Below are 21,439 nucleotides of genomic sequence, written 5' to 3'. Positions count from 1 at the left end.
GATTCAATATCTGTCCAATATACTTGCGATGAAGTCAAAAAACACCATTGAAAACTGTTATTTCCTGTGATGTTTGTTTCAGACCATTCTTCGATATATTGAAAACATGTTTGGTAAAAATTCTGCACTTCTTTGATAAACTTTTCCGTTATGCCTGGATTTGATTCTTCTAAGTCTGACAATTTTCTTTTTATAACTAAAGGAATAAATTTTTCTTTAAATTGAGTTTTATATTGAAGGATAAAGTCATTCAAAATAAGACTAACTTTTGTAGCTGAAATGTGTTCACCTTCAATCTTTTGAATCATTTTGTGAAAAATAGATGCTTGATTATGTACAAAATACATTAATATCTCAGATATTTCATTATTGAAAAACGATTCCAGGATTTTAGGACATTTGTCTAAACTTAAAAAATATGAACGGAGAGGCTCAAATAATTGTAGAACACGCTCTGTAGCAGGTGTTAGAGCAAGCCATCTAACTTTTGAATATCCTAAAGTTTTTTGTATTGAACATTCGCTTCTTCACAAAATTGTTTTAAAGTAGCCACACGAACGGTAAAACGACTAAAATACAAATACATTGTAGTTATTATTACTTCTACATCAATTGGCATGGCACATGATGCCATGTTGATTGCATTTGACAAAATATGTGCATTACAACCTATTCCTAGTATTTCAGCAGTTTCACCCTCAATGGATTCTAAATTTAAAATTTTTACTTGAATGCCCTTGGTAACATTAAAATATCTTATTAGTATTGAATACAATTTAGTTTCATTATGATTGGATGCATCAGATAAAACCATTACAAATGCTGCAGTTTCCAAGTCTTCTGTAAGTATTTTGTTACAGTAATTTTTAAATACTGATTTAATAATAGCCTCACATTTTGTCCTGGCGCATGAAAATTTAGCATCATGAAACTTTTTCAATAATTTAGTTGTACAATCCATACTTTTGTGAATTATGGTATGGTATGGTAAGGAATGCAAATGTTCCCTCCATTGCAGCTAACTGTTTTTCATCTTCAGAATACTTTGAAGTTTTAAAAAAACTTGTTACTTTACAACTGGAAGCAGATGCATCTGATGATTGCTTATGTTTCTTGGTGGTCAAGTGTTTCGTAATAGTTGCTCTGCCCCAAACTGCAATACAAAATTCTCCGCTGCAAATATTGCAGAAAACAATGTTATCCTTCTTTGATGTGATTAATGGAAATTCCTTATTCAATTTATTGTTGAAATGGCATTTCCTCTTTTTTTATTTTTCCATTCCTAAATGGAAGTTAGTCTCCTCCAGGTATCTTTGGGACTAACTAGGAGATAGTGTAGTTGGGTAGCAGAGAGGGGTGCAAAGTTCCTGCCAATTTGCTTTCGCTGCAGACAACTTGCATGTGCAAAGTTTGCCGGCCGGGTATTTTGGCGTGCTCAGCAGCAATTCCTATTGGCTTTTGAAAGCCAATAGGGGGAGTAGCACAGCTCATGCAAAAGTTGAAAACAAACCATCAAAAAAAGGTGCCAGAATGTTGTTCTGAGCGTTCTATGAGAAAAAAAAAAGCCCTGCAGATTAGTCTTCAAATATCAAAAAGGAGGACATGTAGGAAGACACTTTTCGAGGGAGGACAGAATCTACAAAAGGAGGACTGTCCTCCCTAAAGGAGGACGGTTGGTCACCTTATTTTTTTGGGAAGTTATTTGAAAAAAAATAGCTAGTTTCTACCAAATTATTACTTTTTTGGGTCGTCTTTAACAAAACCTTTTTAATGTAGGATTTTAAGAATATATTAAAGATTGCTTTACACGTAAAACTCCTATTTGTAATTATAAGAGACGGTATGAACTTTGTGAACAATTATTTGTATGATGCCAATTTTTATTTTTAGGATTGTAATTTCAACAACACAGAATTTCTATTTAAACCTTACAATCAATTTTGTTCTTTTCCAGAAACGGATATCAATTTTCTGTTCAAACAGGCCCTCACTATTGTTGGAACAATGCCTTTCACTTACATGTTAGAGAAATGGCGATGGATGGTATTTGCTGGACAAATCCCCAAAGAACAATGGATGAAGAAATGGTGGGAAATGAAGTAAGTAAAAGACACAACTAGAGGAAAGTATGAAAAATATCTGGAATGCTGAAATGTTTTAGCTCGGTAAATATTTATTATTAGTAAAGAGTGATGAAAAGAGAGTTTATTGAAAGTTCATTTATTCTCTATTTCATTATCAGGTTTATGGTACATTTGCCAAAACATGTTTTCCTGATAGAATGCTCTTATTATAGGGAACAATAAAAAAGGAGATAGAAAACCAATAAGATATGACTTGAAGTCTCAAATATTTTATGAGGATAGCTCTGAAATTTAGCACTGTTTTAGGTATAAAGTAGATATACTGGGTCTTTGTTTGACTCTGTTAATTCTGGCAACCAGAAAGAAATTCTGGTTGTTCTGGCACTCCTTGAGGCTTTGGTCTACTGCCTCCTCAAGAAGCTATTGCTGATCCCACAACAGTGAACAATTTTCATCCAGTATTTAACTTCCCTTTCTTAGGGAAGATTGTGGAGAAGGTGGTTGCATAGCAGCTTCAAGAGACCCTGGATGAATTGGATTATTTGAACCCATTTCAGTCAGGATTCAGGCCTAGAAATGGAGTGAAAACAGCATTGGTCATGCTTTTGGATGATTTCTGGCAGGAGTGGGACTTGGGTAATTCATCTGTCCTTGCTCTCAACTTCTTGGCTGCCTTTGATACCATATAACAAGTGGTTGTTTTCCTTTCTATGAGGATGGTGCCAACGAATGTTAATGTTAATTAAGAGTCAGAAACTCTACTATGTCACAAGGCTTGGTACTCTTTCTACTCTCATTTAACATAAGCTGTCACCATTGGGTGGGGGGGTCATCATTATCATCATTATGTTGATAATATTAAAATATACATCTCCACTCCAAAAAACCCATGCCATTCCCAAAGTTTGGAAACTGTAGGGGTCTGAATGGGAAACAACAGACTTTAACTGAACCCTGGCAAGAATGAAAGTGGTCTGGGTTTGGGGGTTTTCTGGAACTGGGATTTTAGCATCTTTCACTCTGGATATGGGGGTCTTACTCCAGGTGGGGACAAGACATCAGACAGGCCTTGTGCACAATCGGGGTCATTCTAGACTCATGATTCCTGCTCAGCTTTCTAGTTGCTCATACAGAGGCCTTTCTACAACTTCGTGTTCTGAACCAGTTGTGCCCTTTTCTGGACCAGGAGGCTCTACTTAAAGTCATTCATGCCCTGATCACTTCCAGAATGAATTATTGTGTTGAAAGAAAAATCTTCATCAGGGTCCAGTCCAAGCTGAGAATAAACAAGATGGAGACAGCTTTAGAAAGAGAGTTGCAGTTTATTGAAGAGGAGAGCCAGACAGAAAGATGGCTCTGGGGGAAAAACTGACCACATGTAGTAGCAAGTGGATTTTTTATACCTTCTTGGGCTTTTGTCTGGAGTTGTTCCTGTGGCATGAACTTTGACCTGACTCTGCCTTTCTGGTATTCTGATAGTGGTGGGCTAATCCTATTATGTCCCAAGGTTCATATCCTGGTTCCCTGGGGCTGTGGCTGATGAGTGTTGGATTTTTTTGGTGAGGGGGATTGTTGATTCTAGGGATCTTTATCTTTTTAATCCCAGCTTCCTGACTCCAACCTTTCTGACAAGATTATCATAGCTGCATTTCTGCAGACCTGGTTTGGGACAGAAAGACTTGGGGGAGGGTTCTGCCTTTAAGATCCTTTGGGGAAATATAATATTCTGCCTTTTAATATTCCCAAAAATATTTCTTTCTCTGCATGGGGGCTGACTTCCCACAATTGCAATACACCCTACATGGAGCTGCCCTTGAGGATTATCTGAAAATTTCAACTGGTGCAGAATGTGACAGTATGGACAGTTATATGTGCCTATTGGTTGACACATGTTATACTTCTGTTTCATAAGTTGTACTAGCTGCCAGCCTGTATGCTAGTTTTGACCTTTAAAGTTCTGCATGACATAGTTATTTGATGGACTGCCTCATCTGATCATATCTATCCATCCCGTCGAGGCCAGGAGGAGGTATATGCTACAGGTTCCATCTGCTAAACAGTTCCATCTGGCAAGGCCCAAATATTGTGCCTTTTCTGTTGTGACTCCCACCCTCTGGAACATATTCCCCTCCCCCCTCCCCATGTTAGGTTAACTCCATCTCTGTTAGCATTTTGAAAGGCCTGAAAATCTGGTTCTTCTAGCACATTGGGGATCTCACAGGGAGCCTGTGCAATAGTTGTATTATGTTTAGATCAGACATGTCAAACACAAGGCCCTGGGGCTGGATGCAGCCCTCGAAGTGGTTTCATGTGGCCAGTGAAGCCATCCTGGAAACAGTGAGGGAACAGCCCACTCTGCCTTGGCCCTGGCCCAGGCCAGCTGGGAGCCAATTTACAATTTTGTGGTGGCTATCTATGCTGAAACACATTCAATCTTAGCTTCATAAGCCCCCCCCCCTGCATGGCCTGAGAGGAACAGCGAGGCTCCTCCAATGGACCATGCTTTGGTTCTTGTCGTGGTCCCATCCCCTTCTGCCAGTGATCCTCAGATCACACTTCTGCCCAGCCCCCCACAGGCACCCTTGACACGAAGGATGTAGAGCTGGCCACACCCACCCAGTAGGCCACACCCACTCCATCCACACCCACCCAGTAGGCCACACCCACCCTGGCCATACCCACCTGGCCCCCTGAGGGCAACCACAATGCTGATGCGGCCCTCAGTGAAATTTAGTTTGACACCCCTGGTTTAGATGGTTGTTTTTATGTTTGCAGGGTTGAGGCATTGAACGGAGGCACATAGTGAACAAACAAGCTTCTTTATTGATCTCTTCTTACAATCAGCAGCAACCAAAAAGGCACACAGGCCTTTTATACTGTCTGAACCTGGACAGCGTCAGTCAATAGGAATCTGGCTGTTTTTTGCGCCTTGCGCATGTGCACAAGACTGGCGACAGCTTTTGGTCTGCCCGGGACCATTTGCAACATTTCTGAGCCTGCTGAATGCTTCAGCAGGCTCAGGAAAACAACACCCCTCCCCCCTAGATAAAACAATATACCTTATGATGTAATAGCACAGGTACATGTGTTCAAGGGACTGGGGGTTAATGGAAATCACAATTGCCTGCACACAGGCAAGCACTCTTACACATACAATCATTCAGAAAGAAAATAGAACAAATAACAAGCTGAAGATAACACCGCTTCACTGAGTGTTTGCTCTGCATCTTGTTTAAGGACTAGTAAGGTTCCCTTGACTTGACAGAAAGCTCACATAGTCCTCAAGATGTTTGAGTGAGCCCTTAGCCCGTTGCGACCTTCTGATGGCCAGTGAGTGTGCCTGGCCTGCCAGCTCACCTGCCAGGTTAGGCAGACCAGGACTTTGATTCCCCAAAGACCCAGGTGACCCACCCACCTACTGACTGGCTGGACCCTCTAAGCCCAAGCTAGAGTTCCTTAGGGGGGTGGAATTCCCCAAGTCCCATGGTGGGGTGGTATTCCCCAAGTCCACAATGGACTCCTCATGGAAGCACTGTCCCTCGAGTCCAAGACCAACAGCTGAGTGGCCTGAGTGGCTGATGTGCCCCATTAACCCATGGCCCCATGTATGAGTCGGAAGTGCCAGAGTCAGGAGCTGCCTCCGTGGCAAACCCCCTTTCTTGATACTCCCTGTTTGGAGTAATAACTGATGTGCAGGATGACCCCCTTTCCAGAGTTTCCCTGTTTGGAGCAATAGCTGAATTATGAGAATGCCCCCATTCTGTCACTGGAACATATGCATTAGCATATGAGAACCCACTGGAGCTGGGAGACTGTGGCCCAGAATGCAAATTATGGTCCTCCTCCCCCCCCTGAGAGCAGAACCATGTGCGGAAACATTGCTGGAGAGCCTCCAACGCAGTTGGTCAATGTGTCATCTGATGACGCGCCCATTGTCCAAGGCCACTTCGTATGACAGCAGCCCAGAGACCTTGCATACCACTGCTGTGACCCAGAGATGTCCAGGTCCATAGTTCCTTGCCCAGACTGGATCGCCCACCTGTAGTTTCCTAGGTGCCCGCGGCTGTGATACCTGTGAAGCCACCCGATCTGGCTTCATGATGAGGCAGCGACCCCAGCAGTGTTCTGCTGGGCTCTTCCCTGTGGCTGTGCAAGGTGTGGTGCGATGTGCAAGAAGGAAATCATGTAACCTGTGATGCCAGCTGCCATAAGGGAGTCTCTTTAGAGCATCTTTGGTAGTGCGCACCATCCTCTCTGCCTGGCCGTTGGAAGATGGGTGGAAGAGAGCAGAAGTCGCATGCCGGATCAAGTTGGCCTGAAGAAAATCCTGGAACTCAAAAGAGGTACATTGGGGGCCATTGCCTGAAACCAGGACATCTGGAAGTCCATGTGAGGTGAAGATCCCTCTCAACACCTGGATGGTCCTGGCAGTAGTAGTGAAAGAAACAGGAACAACCTCTAGCCATTTGGAATGGCTGTCAATGAGGATAAGGAAGAATTGCCCCTGAAAGGGCCCAGCGTAATCTATATGTACCCGTGATCATGAGGTTTGTGTTTCCTCCCACCTATGTACTGGGGCCTGAGGCATTTCAGGCCTTGACTGCTGGCATACTTGGCACCTGTGCACCTGGGCCTCGATGGTTTTATTGAGCCCAGGTCACCAGAGATGGCTGCTTTTATATCTTGGGGTTTGTAGCATTGAAGCAACACAGACTCACATTGTAACCAAGTTCTTCTTTATTTATTCCATGTTACTACTCATTAACCCAACAGGCTCGCTGATCATTTATAGTTTTCCAAATAGCCTATCATAAATCTCCTTTGTTCGTGCCTTGCGCATGTGCACATGTGCGCCGGCACCAACCAGTCTGGTCCCGGGCAGCTTTTGGGTTTCCCGGGACTATTTGCAACATTTCTGGGCCTTCTGAGCTGCCTCATCAGGTCCAGGACACAACACCCCTCCCCCCTAGATGACACACACACAATTGTTCACTGCAGAATATCTTTATATAATAATAAGTTAACTTAAACAAACCGCTCTCCCAAATTGTAATTAGTGTGTTATGCTAGACCAAGTGTAGATTCCCATCACCCAGTTATAGACCAGCAAGGTTCTTTTGTGATGACAGAAACCTCACATAGTCTCCCAGATGCTTGGGAGGGGCCTTAGTCCTTTGCGACCTACGCAAGGTCAGGGAGGGTGCCTGGCCTGTCAGCTCATCTGCCTGGCTAGGCAGACCAGGACTTTTATTTAATGGTGCCTGGCCTACCAGCCCATCTGTTGGGCTTGATAGACCAGGACTTTGATGCTCATAATGTACAGGTGACCCCCGTTGTGCTGGGCTGGCTGAGTCTTCTGGACTCCATCCAGGTTCCCTTGGAGAGGAGAAAATCCCCAAGCCCAATGGTGGAGCAGAGGTCTCCCCATCCACCATAGACTGCTCCTGGGAACTTAGTCCCTCGAGCCCGCAACCAATCTCGGACATGACCTGCATTGCAGCTGTGCCCCAATAGTTCCAGTCCCCCGTGTAGGTGGCCGAGGTGCCAGAGTCAGGAGCTGCCTCTATGGCAAACCCCCTCTCAGGAGAATTCCTGTTTGGCGCTCTTGCGGATGCGCAGGCCATCCCCCGGGATGACTTCCTTTCGGAGAACTTGCTGATGCGCAGGACTCCCTGTTTGGAGCAATAGCTGAATCGTGAGGATGCCCTTGCTCCTCCACTGGGGAATCAATAGCAACTTGTGGCAATCGCCAAGAACAGTAAGACTGGTTCCCAGGATTTTGACCTGAAGTGTGACTATGTTCCTGGGTCCCCTCCCCTCCAAGAGCAGAGTCCGGAGCAGAAAAATAGGGGGACAGCCACCAGTGCAGTTGGTCGATGGGACGCCGAAGGATGCGGCCATCTCCCAAGGTCACTTTGTATGATAGCGGCACCAAGATCTTGCAGATGACAGCAGGGACCCAGAGATGTCCAGGACCATAGTTCTTTGCCCAGACTGGATCGCCCACCTGAAGTCTCCTAGGTGCCTGCGGCTGTGACACTTGTGAAGCCACCCGGTCTGGGTGCAGTCTGTCCAACTTCGTGATGAGGCAGCGACCCCAGCGGAGTTCAGCTGGGCTCTTTCCAGTCGCAGTGCATGGTGTAGTGAGGTGTGCAAGAAGAAAATCTGCTAACCTGTGATTCCAGCTACCGTGCATGATTCTTTTGAGTGAGTCTTTGGTGATGCGCACCATCCATTCAGCTTGCCTGTTGGTGGAAGGGTGGAAAGGAGCTGACATGGCATGCCGGATCAAGTTGGCCTGAAGGAAAGCCTGGAACTCAAAAGAAGTAAATTGAGGACCATTGTCAGAAACGAGGACATCCAGAAGGCCATGGGTAGCGAAGATTCCTTCAACACCTGGATAGTCCTAGCAGTAGTGGTGGAAGAGACAGGTACAACCTCTAGCCACTTGGAATGGCTATCAACCAGGATAAAGAAGAATTGCCCCTGAAAGGGCCCAGTGTAATCTAAATGTACCCTTGACCTGTACCCTGAGGCATTTCAGGCCGGGATTGTTGGCACACCTGACACCTGTGCACCTGGGCCTCAATAGCTTTATCAAGCCCTAGCCACCAAAGATGGCTGCGTGCAAACGCTTTCATGCGCACAATGCCTGGATGTCCCTCATGCAGAGAGGACAAGACTCTAGACCTCACTGCGGCTGGGATAACAGCAACAGGCACCCCTTAAATGTAGACAGTTTATGCCTTCTTTGCCATAAGCCTTGAAACGCAGAATCTGAACATGTGTCAGGCCATCCTGACAAGACCCATGTCAGCATGCGTGAAAGCGTGTGATCTGTGGCAATTTCTGCAGCTACGTCCCTAGCACTGAGGAGAGATTCAGGCAACTCCTGAATGGACAGAATATTAAGAGCAGGAGCAGGATCTGCCTCTATTTGTTTGAGAGGTACTCTGCTGAGGCCATTGTGTGACCCATCTCTTTTCCCAGTTTGGGTATAATCATATGCTGACAGGAAAATTGACCATCTCAGCATACGTGGAGAAATAATGTGTAGCGCCTGTTTGTTGGTAGTAAACAAACCCAGCAGAGGTTTATGGTCTGTGTAGACTGTGAAATGGTGGCCATATATAAAATCATGGAATTTCTTTATGCCAGCCACTATGGCCAAGGGTTCTCTGTCAATCTGAGCGTAATTCCACTCTGCAGATGACAGAGTCCTTGAATACTAGGCTACATGGACTTGTGTCCCATCAGCCTTCAGGTGGCTAAGTACTGATCCCACCCCATAAGGAGATGCATCGCATGTAATGCACATAAGCAGTTGCTCACTGAAATGCGCTAATACAGCATTTGAAGAGAGCAAGGCCTTAACCTCATTGAAACTCCTGTCATGGACTTTAGTCCACTGCCATGGAGCCTGCTTGTCTAAGAGCCGATGTAACGGCTCTGCCACAGCAGCCTTGTGTGGGAGAAATGCATGGTAAAAATGTATGAGCCCCAAGAAGGCTTGCAGCTCACTCTTGGATGTGGGCCTTGGGGCCTGATGAATCACTTGAAGCTTAGATTCAGCAGGGTGGATGCCTTGAGCATCAATCCTGAAGCCTAAGAAGTCAGTGGAAACGACTCCTATTTTGCATTTATCCTGTTTTAATTTAAGGCCTGCTTGGCGGAAATGCAACAAGACAGCCCTTAATCTTTCTGCTAGATTTTGAGATGACTCCCCAGCAATGAGAACATCATCGAAGTAGGGACAGACCCCAGGAATACCATGAAGTGTACGTTCCATAACACTTTGAAATATGCCAGGGGCTACATTCACCCCAAACTGCAGTCTTTTAAACTTAAAGCCCCTCTATGTGTTACAATTGTTTGGGCCTCTGCAGTTGCCTCATCAACAGGTAACTGTTGATAGGCCTGTGCCAAATCAAGTTTTGCAAAAATGTGCCCCCCCCCCTTGAGGGAGGCCAGAATGTGGTTTACCACAGGCACTGGATATGCGTGCTGTTGCAACACTTTATTCAGTGTACACTTATAGTCTGCGCATATGCGGACTTCTCCATTAGCCTTTAAAGGTGTAACGATGGGGGTTTCCCATGGACTAGAGTTCACAGGTTCTAAGATGCCTTGCTGGAGCAGCTTGTCCAGCTCTGCATCAATTTTGCTCTTGAGAGCAAACAGCACCCTTCTAGGCTTGATCTTGATGGGCATGATAGTTAGGTCTAAACATAGGGCATGGGAGGCCCCTTGTAAGAGCCAAGCTCTGAGCTAAACACATCAGCAAACTCCCTGCAGACTTCTTCAAGGCCGGGTGTTTGCAGGTTGTGCAGCCCAGTCACTTGGATTCCAAGGGCCTCGAACCAATCAACTCCAATGAGACTCGTACGATCACCCCCAACTACCACCACATCTAGTAGGCCTTCAAAAGCCTTATGCTGCACTTTGAGCATAGCCTCCCCCTTCACACTGACTCTGGAATTCTGGAAGTCAGTGAGGATTAAGTTTGATGACCTGAGTTTGACTCAAAGGCCACTACTGCTGCAAATCCTTTTGAAGGTATCATGTGAAATGATCGATAGAGCGGATCCTGTGTCCAACTCCATTGATAAGGGAACCCCTTGCAACTTCACATCAATGCGAAGCTTTTTCTTAAGGGGCTTGTGTGTCCCTGTCCTCAGAATACTCCTGCGCAACGCACAGAAACCCACCCTGTGTTGGCTGGGGACTCTGGTACCTTTCCAAAGCAATTCTTCCCAAGGTTGGACCTTCTGGCGACCCAAACAGATGGAGGCAGTGTGGCCTTGTCTTCCACATGCCCAGCAAATGGAGGAGCGGAATCTGCAGTCCACGCACTTGTGGCGTCCTCCACACCCAAAGCACTGAGGAGATGCTGGAGCCTTGTCTGGATTCTCCTTCGGTCTTCTCTCAGCTGGCTGGTGTAGCCTATCCACCTCCTCTTCAGGATCCATTTCTGGATCTTCTCGAGTGACCTCTTGATGGACGGTCACAGTGGCTGGAGGATTTCTAGCAAGCCGCAAAGCCTTCACAGAGCCACCCACTGCTTCTTCAGCTGCAACCTCTCTCAGTGCATCTTGGAATGAAACTTCTTCCTTGGCGAAGATCTTCTGTTGCAGTTCCCTACTCCTTAGGCCACAAACAAAACAATTTCACAGCCTCTTTTCCAAGTCCTTGAATTCACAAGGCCTGGCTGCTTGTCTTAAGGCAGCAATAAAGTCTGCAGCAGACTCACCCAGCCTCCGGTCCCTCTGCTCGAACACGTGCCTCCAAGCAATTACAGACAGTTTAGGCTGGAAATGTTCTTTAAGCATTTTCTTCAAGTCAACATAAGTTACTGACTCTAAAAGTGCAGGGGCCACCAGATTCTCTGCTATGTCGAACATTTCCTGCCCGCAGACACACAGCAGGGTTGCCGCTTTAAGGCCATCTTCCTTTATCTGATTGACCCTAAAATAGTTCTCTACCCGCACCACATATGAATTCCAGCGCTCCGGGTGGGAAACATCAAAGTCAGATAAGCAGCCAATCTTAGACATTTTAAGTCTTTGCAGCCCTCGTTAATGCCTTTCGCTGCAAGGCTTGTCTTGTTGGGGAAGGAGTCCGTTTGCCAAGCTCACCTCCAGCGATGCTGTACTGGCAAGCTGATTCACAGAACTGGACACCAACTTCTCAACCTTCAGGACTTTCTGTGAGTCCTAAATTCAGTTGTAGATCTTCCTCTTGCCTGCAGCGATCCCACTTTCGTTGCCAGTTTTACATTTGCAGAGTTGAGGCATTGAACAGAGGCACATGGTGAACAAACAAGCTTCTTTATTGATCTCTTCTTACAACCAGCAGCAACCAAAAAGGCACGCAGGCCTTTTATACTGTCCTGAACCCGGACAGCGTCAGCCAATAGGAATCTTGCTGTTTTTGCACCTTGCGCATGCGCGCAAGGCTGGCAACAGCCAGTCTGGTCCCTGGCAGCTTTTGGTCTGCCTGGGACCATTTGCAACATTTCTGAGCCTGCTGAATGCTTCAGCAGGCTCAGGACACAACAGTTGTTCTCCCACAATCTTTTTATTTATCGTACTGATTTCATTTTTATTTATTTTTAAAGAGTTTTAATTGTTGTGATATTGTTTTAACTTTTGGTGGTACACCATCCAAGAGTCACATTTAGTGAGATGTGCAGTCATAGAAATGTATTTATTAATACTTTACTTAATAATGTATTATATAAAAAGGACCATTCTGTGGTTTTTGGTGATGGCATGTTGACATATCTCCTCCTGTGCTTGGAGAGTTAAAAAGAAGGATCATCTAGCAACAAATAGGTGGCTGAGCCCACCCTACTAGATGAGAGGCTGTATCCTTTCCGAAAGAAGGATTACTGCAACAATTTGAAAACTCAAGGATATGCCATCCTCAGTTATTTTCCCATCACAGGTAGCCATCACCTTATCTACTCCACTCTACTTCCAAGACACAATAACTTTTAACTTATAGAAGGGTGAAAGTAAAGAATGGAAAGCAGAGTTAGGAACACTGAAAAAGCCCTTTGTTCTAAGTCCCTCAATATTTAAGCTTAATTCAAGTTCCGTGCCTTTGTCCCTTGTGAGGCTTATACAAAACAAGGCAGAATGGTCTTTCATATGAGGGATTTAGTCAATATATGTGTAAAACTGGGACAAATGTTCTAAAATACATTAAGACTTTTTTTTAGCGGTTGAATTCTTAATGCAACAAAGTGTCTGACTTTAAATCTTGTTTCCTTCTCAAATTCTAATGGAACCATTTCTCTTTTGTGCAGGCGAGAGATAGTTGGGGTTGTGGAGCCATTGCCTCACAACGAGGAATATTGTGACCCTGCTGCTCTATTTCATGTTGCCAATGACTACTCTTTCATAAGGTGTAACTTCTAACTCTTATTTGCCTTTTTATTTTTACTATTTTTGTTAAAAATAATTTCAATTTCTTTTTGAATTCCTCAAATTGATGCACCATTTTAAAACTTTGCACACCTCTAATCTCTTTCGACAAAACAGTGGTAAGAATAATGGTGACATGTGGTAACCTGAACGAAATAACTAAATATGATCAGCATTTTAATATAATAAAATTACTTCTATAAAACTAACTTTATAAAATGTTTTATTTATTTAATTTCTATAGCTGCTCAATTTCATACAAAATGTTGATAATCTTACTGTAATCAGTAAATTGGTTTTATCTTCTCCCCTTCTCTTTTCTAGGTATTATACAAGGACCATTTACCAGTTCCAATTTCAAGAGGCACTTTGCAAAGCTGCTGGTCACACAGGGGAACTTTATAAATGTGACATTTCTAACTCTACAGCTGCTGGACGCATTTTGAGGTAGGCAAAAACTTGCTTCACAGTGTATTATTTGAATATTTGTAGTGAAATAAATTCTTACTGTGGACTCCAGATATCACTGCAAGTCTACACTTGCTTTAAAAGAAGAAACATGATAAGATGAAAATCAAGCCTCTCTTTTTTCCCTGTCAATTTCTCCTGTAAGTTGTTCAAGTTCCAAACACGCTATTGTAGGTTTAGATTCTGGATGGAAGAAAAGCAAACGCTAATATCCACATGAACCCAAAATCTAAAGGAATCTCTCAATAATCCAACTGACTTTATACAGTTCTTATTGATTTTAGAGATATGTTATATTACCTGGAAATTGATATTATAACAGCAATTGCAAGAGGAAGTTCTAGTTTTCTGGGTGTCAAGGAGATTGCTCTTCATTCTAGCATGCACAATTGAAAATCTGGGCCCTGTTTAACAATAACGGCTGAATTCTGTTATCCTAGTCATTTGAGACATTTGCCACAATCTTTGCTGGTGCTGATTACAACTCACACAGAGTAACTCTCCTTGAATTTAGTACGCCTTATCTTCCCTTAAAACAGTGTGTCTGATAAGTGATCAAAATTTCCTATATCTTTTTTAATACAGGGAGATGCTTGCTTTGGGTAGTTCTCAGCCTTGGACAAAAGCTTTAGAAAGTATTACGGGAAGCCAAAAGATGGATGCAAGACCGTTTCTTCACTACTTTGATCCCTTACTCAAGTGGCTGGCGAAAAACAACAGCAATGAAAATGTTACTTGGAATGTAAACTGGACTCCATGTAGGATTTTTCTGTATAATGTAATATATGTCTCTCTCTTTTTCGCAGGGGGAGCATCCTGGTCTATGGATGCTGTTCTTTGACCATTCCAGAGAAAGAACTAAAAAAAAACCCAAAAAATTTCAGTAGCAATTTGAATTGTAAATAATAATATTTTGAAGTATACATTATTAATTTTAAGTTATTTATTTTTCTCTCTTTTTAAATGTAGATTCTAAGGATGCCATCAAAGTGAGGATCAGTTTGAAAACAGCACTGGGTGATGATGCAGTGAGTAGATGGTGTCACGATTTCATTATTTGGGATTTTTTTAAGTAAAATGAAAATAGATCATAATGCAATCCTTGGAAGATAGAAAGTAATTCTTATCTTTAGGCAAGCGATAAAGGTATGATGGGGAAAAATGGAGGAGTCATGGAAAATAGAAAAAGTGTTGAGTATCTTGAATATCAGTGAACATTGTGTAAAAGATCAATGCATTTGGAAATCCCTTTGCCATATTTTGACCTTTCATATAACACACTATTTTTCTGATGTTTTAGACATTCTTTCTTTTTCTAGCCAATATGGCAAAGGCATCTAAATTGATGCTCTGGACAACATCACTTTTTTTTAAAAAAAAATGTTTTTAATTCAAATTCCAGTCAGCCATGGCCCCAAGAGGCAGGCTGTTTTACTGTTTAATAGTTCTTACAGTCAGGAAATTCCTCCTTCATTCAACTTACAGTAGGTTTCCATCTTAAAAATAACCCATCCATTGATATATTATTTTGGTCCTATTCTCAGAAACAATAAAGAATAATTCTGAACAATTCTGTTCTTTTTACAATACAGTCTTTCAGTTATTTGAGACATGTATTTTGTCTTCCTTCTGTTAATTTTTGACAAAAGTTTTTCTCTAATGGTGAAAACTTCATTCACTTGCATGGGGGGACAGAAGGGAAACTGAGAATCCCTGTAACCAGAGAATAGTTTGAAGGCTGACTCTATATTTGTAGAGATCCTAACATTATATTTGAATTCAGTTGTGTATTCATTTACATCAGGGGTGTCAAACCCAATTTCATTGAGGGCCGCATCAGCATTGCGGTTGCCCTCGGGGGGCCGGGTGGATGTGGCCAGGGTGGGTGTGGCCTACTGGGTGGGCGTGGATGGAGTGGGTGTGGCCTACTGGGTGGGCAGGGCCAGCTCTACATCGTTCGCATCAAGGGTCCATGTGGGCAGGAGTGGGACAGATCTGAGGGTCTCTGGCAGAAGGGGGTGGGACCAGAGCAAGTGCCAAGGCATGGTCCGCTGGAGGAGCCTCACTGTTCCTCTCAGGCCATGGGGGGGCCTGGATGGTGGTGCAGGCTGCCCGGAGCCCTAGACAGCAGAGGTCAAATGCCCAACCTGGCCCTTGAGCACCTGCGGCACCAAGCCCAGTCCCACTTCACCAAGGGGGTGCCCAGCTGCACTTGAGGTTGCTGCTGCTGTGCTTGCTCTCCTTACCCAGGTTGCTCATGATGGGTACGAGGGCAAAGTCAGAGGGAGGCCCATTCCCTCTCCATGGGAGGAGACCTGGCTTTGTATCCAAAGCTTCCTTATCAATAGGATGGGAGACCCCCAGGATAGGCCAGGAGGAAAAGGCAAGGGGATGGTGAAAGGGCAGCAGGGCCTTTCTGTTCTTCTTACAACACAGTCTTTCTGTTATTTGAGACATGTATTTTGTCTTCCTTCTGTTAATTTTTGACAAAAGTTTTTCTCTAACACTGAAAACTTCATTCACTTGCATGGGGGGGGGGAATTGAGAATCCCTGTAACCAGAGAATAGTTTGAAGGCTGACTATATTTGGCAGGACTTCCCTCAGACCCTCCCTCTCCTTCTTTCCTTCCTTCCTAAGTATAGAGTGGTGGGAAATATTTGAGATGAGGGAGGGAGAAAAACAGGCAAGAAATGCAGCTGGGGAGGTGTCACCCTTTGTGAGGAATGAAGAAATGCAGCATCGCCTGGAAGTGGCCAGCACATGGCCCTCACCTACTTCACATATCTGGCTTGGTGGGCTCTGGGGGAGAGGATGCCATGAGCAGTGTGAGAGTCAACGTTACCTGCACAATGCCGCCCAGCCCCCAACCTGCCCAGTTTCAGCAGGCAGTGAGGTGCTCTCCTCACAGCGCTGAGAGGCATAGCCAGGCAGCGCGAATCTGAAAAGAAGTGTGATGCCACTCAGCCCCCTACCTGCCCGGTCTTGGCAGGCAGCGGTGCACTCTCCTCATAGTGTTGAGAGGTTGAGCCAGGTGGTGCGAAGCTCACCAGCTTTGTACCTTGCTGCCTGCTCAAACTGGGCAGGCTGGGGGCTAGGCAGCATTGCACTTCTCATCAGATTTGCACCACCTGGCTCATCTCTTGGTGCTATGAGGAGACCGTCCCACTGTCTGCTGAAACCAGGCAGGCTGGGAGCTGGGTGGCTTCACGCTTGTTTTTGGATTTGCACCGTCCGGCTCAGCCTCTTGGCACTGTGAGGAGAGTGTCCCGCTGCCTGCTGAAACCAGGCAGACTGGGGGCTGGACGTCGCCACACTTCTTTCTGGATTTGTGCTGCCTTCCTCAGCCTCTCAGTGCTGTGAGGAAAGCGCCCCACTGCCTGCCGAAACCCCTCCCCCAGAGCCCATCAAGCTCAATATGTGAAGTAGGTGAGGGCCATGTGCTGGCCACTTCCAGGCGATGGTGCATTTCTTCATTCCTCACAAGGGTGATACCTCTCCAGCATGCACTCAGGGGGTGGGGGCGACACAGCAGGGTCTGGTTCCTTGCTGTTTCCAAATGGTCTTGTGGAGCTAAGACTGAATGCGTTTCAACATAGACGGCCACCACAAAATTGTGCATTGGCTCCCGGCCAGCTTGGTCCAGGGTCAAGGCAGTGGGGGCCATTCCCTCACTGTTTCCAGGATGGCTTCACGGGCCACATGAAACCACTTCACAGGCTGCATCTGGCCCGCGGGCCTTGTGTTTGACATGTCTGATTTACATAGATGAAATCATGTATACAAAGATGTCCCAGTAAGGTGAAGGTAATTTGAAAAGTACTTTCAAGGGGTCATATCTAAAGATGCAACTATCAAGTAATTGTCACCTTGAATTTACAGTACAACTGGGATGAGAGTGAAATGTATTTATTCAAATCAACCATCGCCTATGCCATGCAGAAATACTTTTTAGAGGTCAAGAATAAAACTGTACTGTTTCAGTAAGTATATTCCTTCTTCTATCTTCAAAAGGGATTGCTTTTATACTATATTCATGACACTCGTGTCTGCAAGTGGGGATCAAACAAGGAAAAATAACATTCCATTTATGATTGGGCGTCGTTCAGTTGCAATGTCATGACTTTCATTTTGCCTTTCTTCCCTTGAAGAGACCATTGATTTTGGATTACATCTAGATTTGTGTGTATGTTTTTTTATGTGACTATATAAGTATATACCCTCACACATGCCAGACTACATTAATCCAGGGCAGAAACATAATAGTTTATGATAAAAGTCAGTAATTAAAACATCCATAACATATATTTAATAATAAAAATATCCATGGTAAAAATTAACAGATATCTGTAAGAACAGATATAGCAGTTATTATCCATTACCAATAATACTAATAATAACAACTAGTAATAATAAAGATGGATATGTGAAGTAGGCGAGGGCCATGTGCTGGCCACTTCCAGGCAATGGTTCATTTCTTCATTCCTCACAAGGGTGATACCTCACAAGGGTGATATTAACCATAGGAAGAGCCCTCTCTCTCCAGAAGAGTGCTATCTTAAGCAATTTCTGGAATAGTGTAATAGATAGGATTAGCTTTAAAGATAAAGGCTTAATTAATTAAATACATTATTATTTATAAAAATTCTATTTCCTTTTGAAAACAGGAAAGAAAAAAGTGAATTTTCTTTGCCCATAATACCAGTTCAGCTTTATTTTCCATACTCCTAGAATCTTTTATATGGCTCACTTGAGCAATGGAAAAAGAGGAAAGGAGAAAGGAGAAAAGGAAAAGGAGAAAAATGGAAAATATTGTCAAGAAAACTGAAGTATAGAGATGGCCAGAAGATAATAGAGAGAAATATCTAATATAAAAATATGTGTGAGTGGGACAGGATGTTGCTCTACTCTTTCTAATCATTTGTATAAGGCTGCCAGAAGTATAGACTCAAATAATTTGATCCTGAAGAAAAAAAATCTTATTTACTATGTAAAGCATATTAAGCTAATTTTAGTTATTGGTGTCTATTTATTTTGAGTCAAACTGGATATTTCATAAAAGATCAAATATTTATTTTTTGGATGATTTGAGCTCATTTTCCACTTTTTTGTATATATAAACATCTATTATGTAGTCAATGTTTGCAATGCATATATTCCAATGATAATAGGAGGGATCCCTTTGTTGGCCTATAATTTGGATCAAATATTAACACAGATGGTTCTAAGCCTAAATATTTCTAATCAGTACAATTTTCTCTCCATCAGAACAGATAATGTCTATGTGAGTGATGTGACACGGAGGATCTCCTTTTATTTTACAGTCAGCATGCCAAAAAATATTTCAGAATTGGTTCCTAAATCTGAAGTGGAAGAAGCAATCAGGTGAAACTTTGGACTGTAAACAAATCAATAGGGTCAGAGTGATTTGTACTTGGACAAAAGATCCTTAGGGAATATCAGGGCTATGAATTTAAGATTGATAAGTCAAAAAACATCCCAGAAGAATCATGGTAGTTAACTATTTCTGTGTTGTTTTTGAAGAAACTTATGGATGTATTCATGAAGTCATAAAAAACAACTTTTTTAATGCAGGAAAATAGAGTAAAGATTGTATGAGTAATTTGAAAAAAAATGGCATACAAGCAACATTAAATTATCTTGTTTTGTATGTATAATCTAGTTTAGACATGAGAAAAGCATGTAATATTGATGTTAATAAGTTGAGCGACATCGTTGCAGTATGGATAATCAGTTCATATACAACATTTTTTTCAGAATGAAATAAGAATGAGAAAGTCAACAAAAATAGCCCATTTCCAGTGTTGAATCATGTATATACAGTAATAATTATCATCTTAAATCTTTATTGTGATCATAGAACAATTCAGTCTAATGACATTAAAATTTAATACTAAGATCAGATCTAACAATTTTCTTCTTGTAATTCATTAAATATTGAAATTTGGTAACAATATACTTACTATATATCAACATCCACCTCCAAATTCAATAGAGTAAATAGATAGATCAAAGTATGTTCACAATGTATTGAACTGTTAGACTGCAATCACGTATATATTTAGGTAAATAAATTATAACAAATGTAACATAAGACTGAAAAATAAAAACTGAAGTACAAGGCAAATAAAATAAGAATATGTCTTTTATCACTTCAGAGTAGTTTAAAAGTCTAAAAGCATTTAAATATACTATAATGTCAGGAAAGATGAGAATTGTCAATGAGGCCTCCATTAATTGAATGTATAACTTTTTATTTATTGATAAAATGGAAAAGGCCAAACTAAATAGCGGAAATTCTGAGAAGAAATAAATAAATAAATAAATAAATAAATAAATAAATAAATAAATAAATGAGAGAGGGAGGGAGGAAGGAAGGAAGGAAGGAAGGAAGGAAGGAGGAAGGAAGGAAAGGCAAGCACCTAATACTTGTAACGTTTATCACAGCAGGGTCACTTTACAATTGCAATAAACACTTTAGTAGAATGCCTGGAAATGTTTAAAGAAATTTTCCCACTCCATTTACAGTCTATCTCGGGAACGTATCAATGAAGCTTTCAAACTGACTGATCAAACTTTGGAATTTGTTGGCCTCTTACCAACATTGGTGCCACCGTATGAATCACCCATAACTGTGTGGCTTGTAGTATTTGGAGTCGTGATTGGTCTTGTAGTGATTGGAATTATTACCTTGATCATTATTGGACAGAAAGATCGAAGAAAGTAAGTGCTATTTATGGATGTTGTAGTCTTAAGTCAAGGTTCATTTTGTACTATACAAGATCGTGTTTCTCAATCTTGTGAATTTTAAGATAGGTGGACTTCAACTGCCAGAATTCCGCAGCTAGCTCCTTTCTCAGTTCATGTATCTCACTGGTACTTTTAACCAATACTTACCATCTCTTAATTGTTTCTCAAGATTGATATTAAGCAGAATTTTACTAGAAAAACACTGTGTTTTCTGTACACATGCTGATAGTTTTTTTAAATAATTAAATACTAGTCAATGTATTATTTTTATGTGCAGGAGAAAACAGGCAGCAAAAACTGATGCCATTGAAACTGCTGCCATTCATGAAGAATGTGGACAAAGCAATTCAGCCTTTCAACTTGATGAAGCTGCCACAACTTTCTAAAAGCCAACCAAGTAAATGGACTTGCCCTACGTATCTTTACATGTTTGTGGCCAACACACTAACATACAAAGGGACATTTTAATATAGATAATGCTAAAAATAAAGGCTCAGTAAACCAGAAATGGATTTGTGGAGCACAGATGAATTCATGTAACTCAGTTAATTTTCTCCCCCATTTGGATGCTTTTGATCAAGTAGGATCCATTCTATGACTGCCTTGGTCCACCTGCCATCAGTTCTCCTTGCTATGTGACCATTTCCATTTCAATTCTTTTACTCTCTTGATGATATTGTATACTTTTGTTTGTTCTCTAATCCATGTGCAGGTCTTTCTATCTTTTCTTGTAATGCTGGGCATATATCTTTCCATGGCTCTTTGTGCCACTCTTTTTTTTTATTGAAAAGTTTTATACAACTTTATTATTACAATACAATAACCCTCCCTCCCTCCCCCCCACCCCAACCCTCCCCCCCTCACTTCCCAGAGCTGATTACAGGATTAAAAATAAGCAAACAAATTCTAACTAAGCTTATCCAACTATACCAATAACCAAATCCCTAAAATACTTTAACTCAAATACAAACAACTCCCAATTTAAACTATAAGTTAATCAAAAACTAAATGATACTTTCTAATCCCATATTTATTCTGTACAAAATTTATCCATCTTCTCCATACCGAGATGTATCTTTCTTGTGAATGATCCTTCAAATAGGCAGAAATTAGAAACTTTAATCGACCATTCTTCTATGGTAAGCAAAGAATCTTTCCTCCAATATTGCCCAACCAATAACCTTGCTGCC

At 42.4% G+C, this 21,439-nt stretch overlaps 1 protein-coding gene across 1 annotated transcript in view; it reads left to right on the top strand.

Moving 5' to 3' along the window:
- Positions 1-20,759, top strand: part of ACE2 (angiotensin converting enzyme 2) — a 49,573-nt gene extending 28,814 nt beyond the window's left edge. Inside the window, exons 10-18 of the mRNA XM_039339869.1 lie at positions 1,955-2,099; positions 12,895-12,993; positions 13,337-13,459; positions 14,066-14,238; positions 14,450-14,508; positions 17,361-17,461; positions 18,747-18,863; positions 20,028-20,222; positions 20,527-20,759. Coding sequence (XP_039195803.1) covers positions 1,955-2,099; positions 12,895-12,993; positions 13,337-13,459; positions 14,066-14,238; positions 14,450-14,508; positions 17,361-17,461; positions 18,747-18,863; positions 20,028-20,222; positions 20,527-20,635 — 1,121 coding nt within the window. The 3' untranslated portion in view covers positions 20,636-20,759. The remainder of the gene's footprint in view (positions 1-1,954; positions 2,100-12,894; positions 12,994-13,336; positions 13,460-14,065; positions 14,239-14,449; positions 14,509-17,360; positions 17,462-18,746; positions 18,864-20,027; positions 20,223-20,526) is intronic.
- The last annotated feature ends 680 nt before the right edge of the window (positions 20,760-21,439 follow it).

Source organism: Crotalus tigris, unplaced genomic scaffold (genome assembly GCF_016545835.1).
Source record: "Crotalus tigris isolate CLP2741 ecotype Arizona unplaced genomic scaffold, ASM1654583v1 scf7180000017740.2609645, whole genome shotgun sequence".
Classification (NCBI taxonomy): Eukaryota; Metazoa; Chordata; class Lepidosauria; order Squamata; family Viperidae; genus Crotalus; species Crotalus tigris.
The sequence above is the reverse complement of the archived record's forward strand: the minus strand, read 5'-3'. Positions and strand labels throughout refer to the sequence as shown.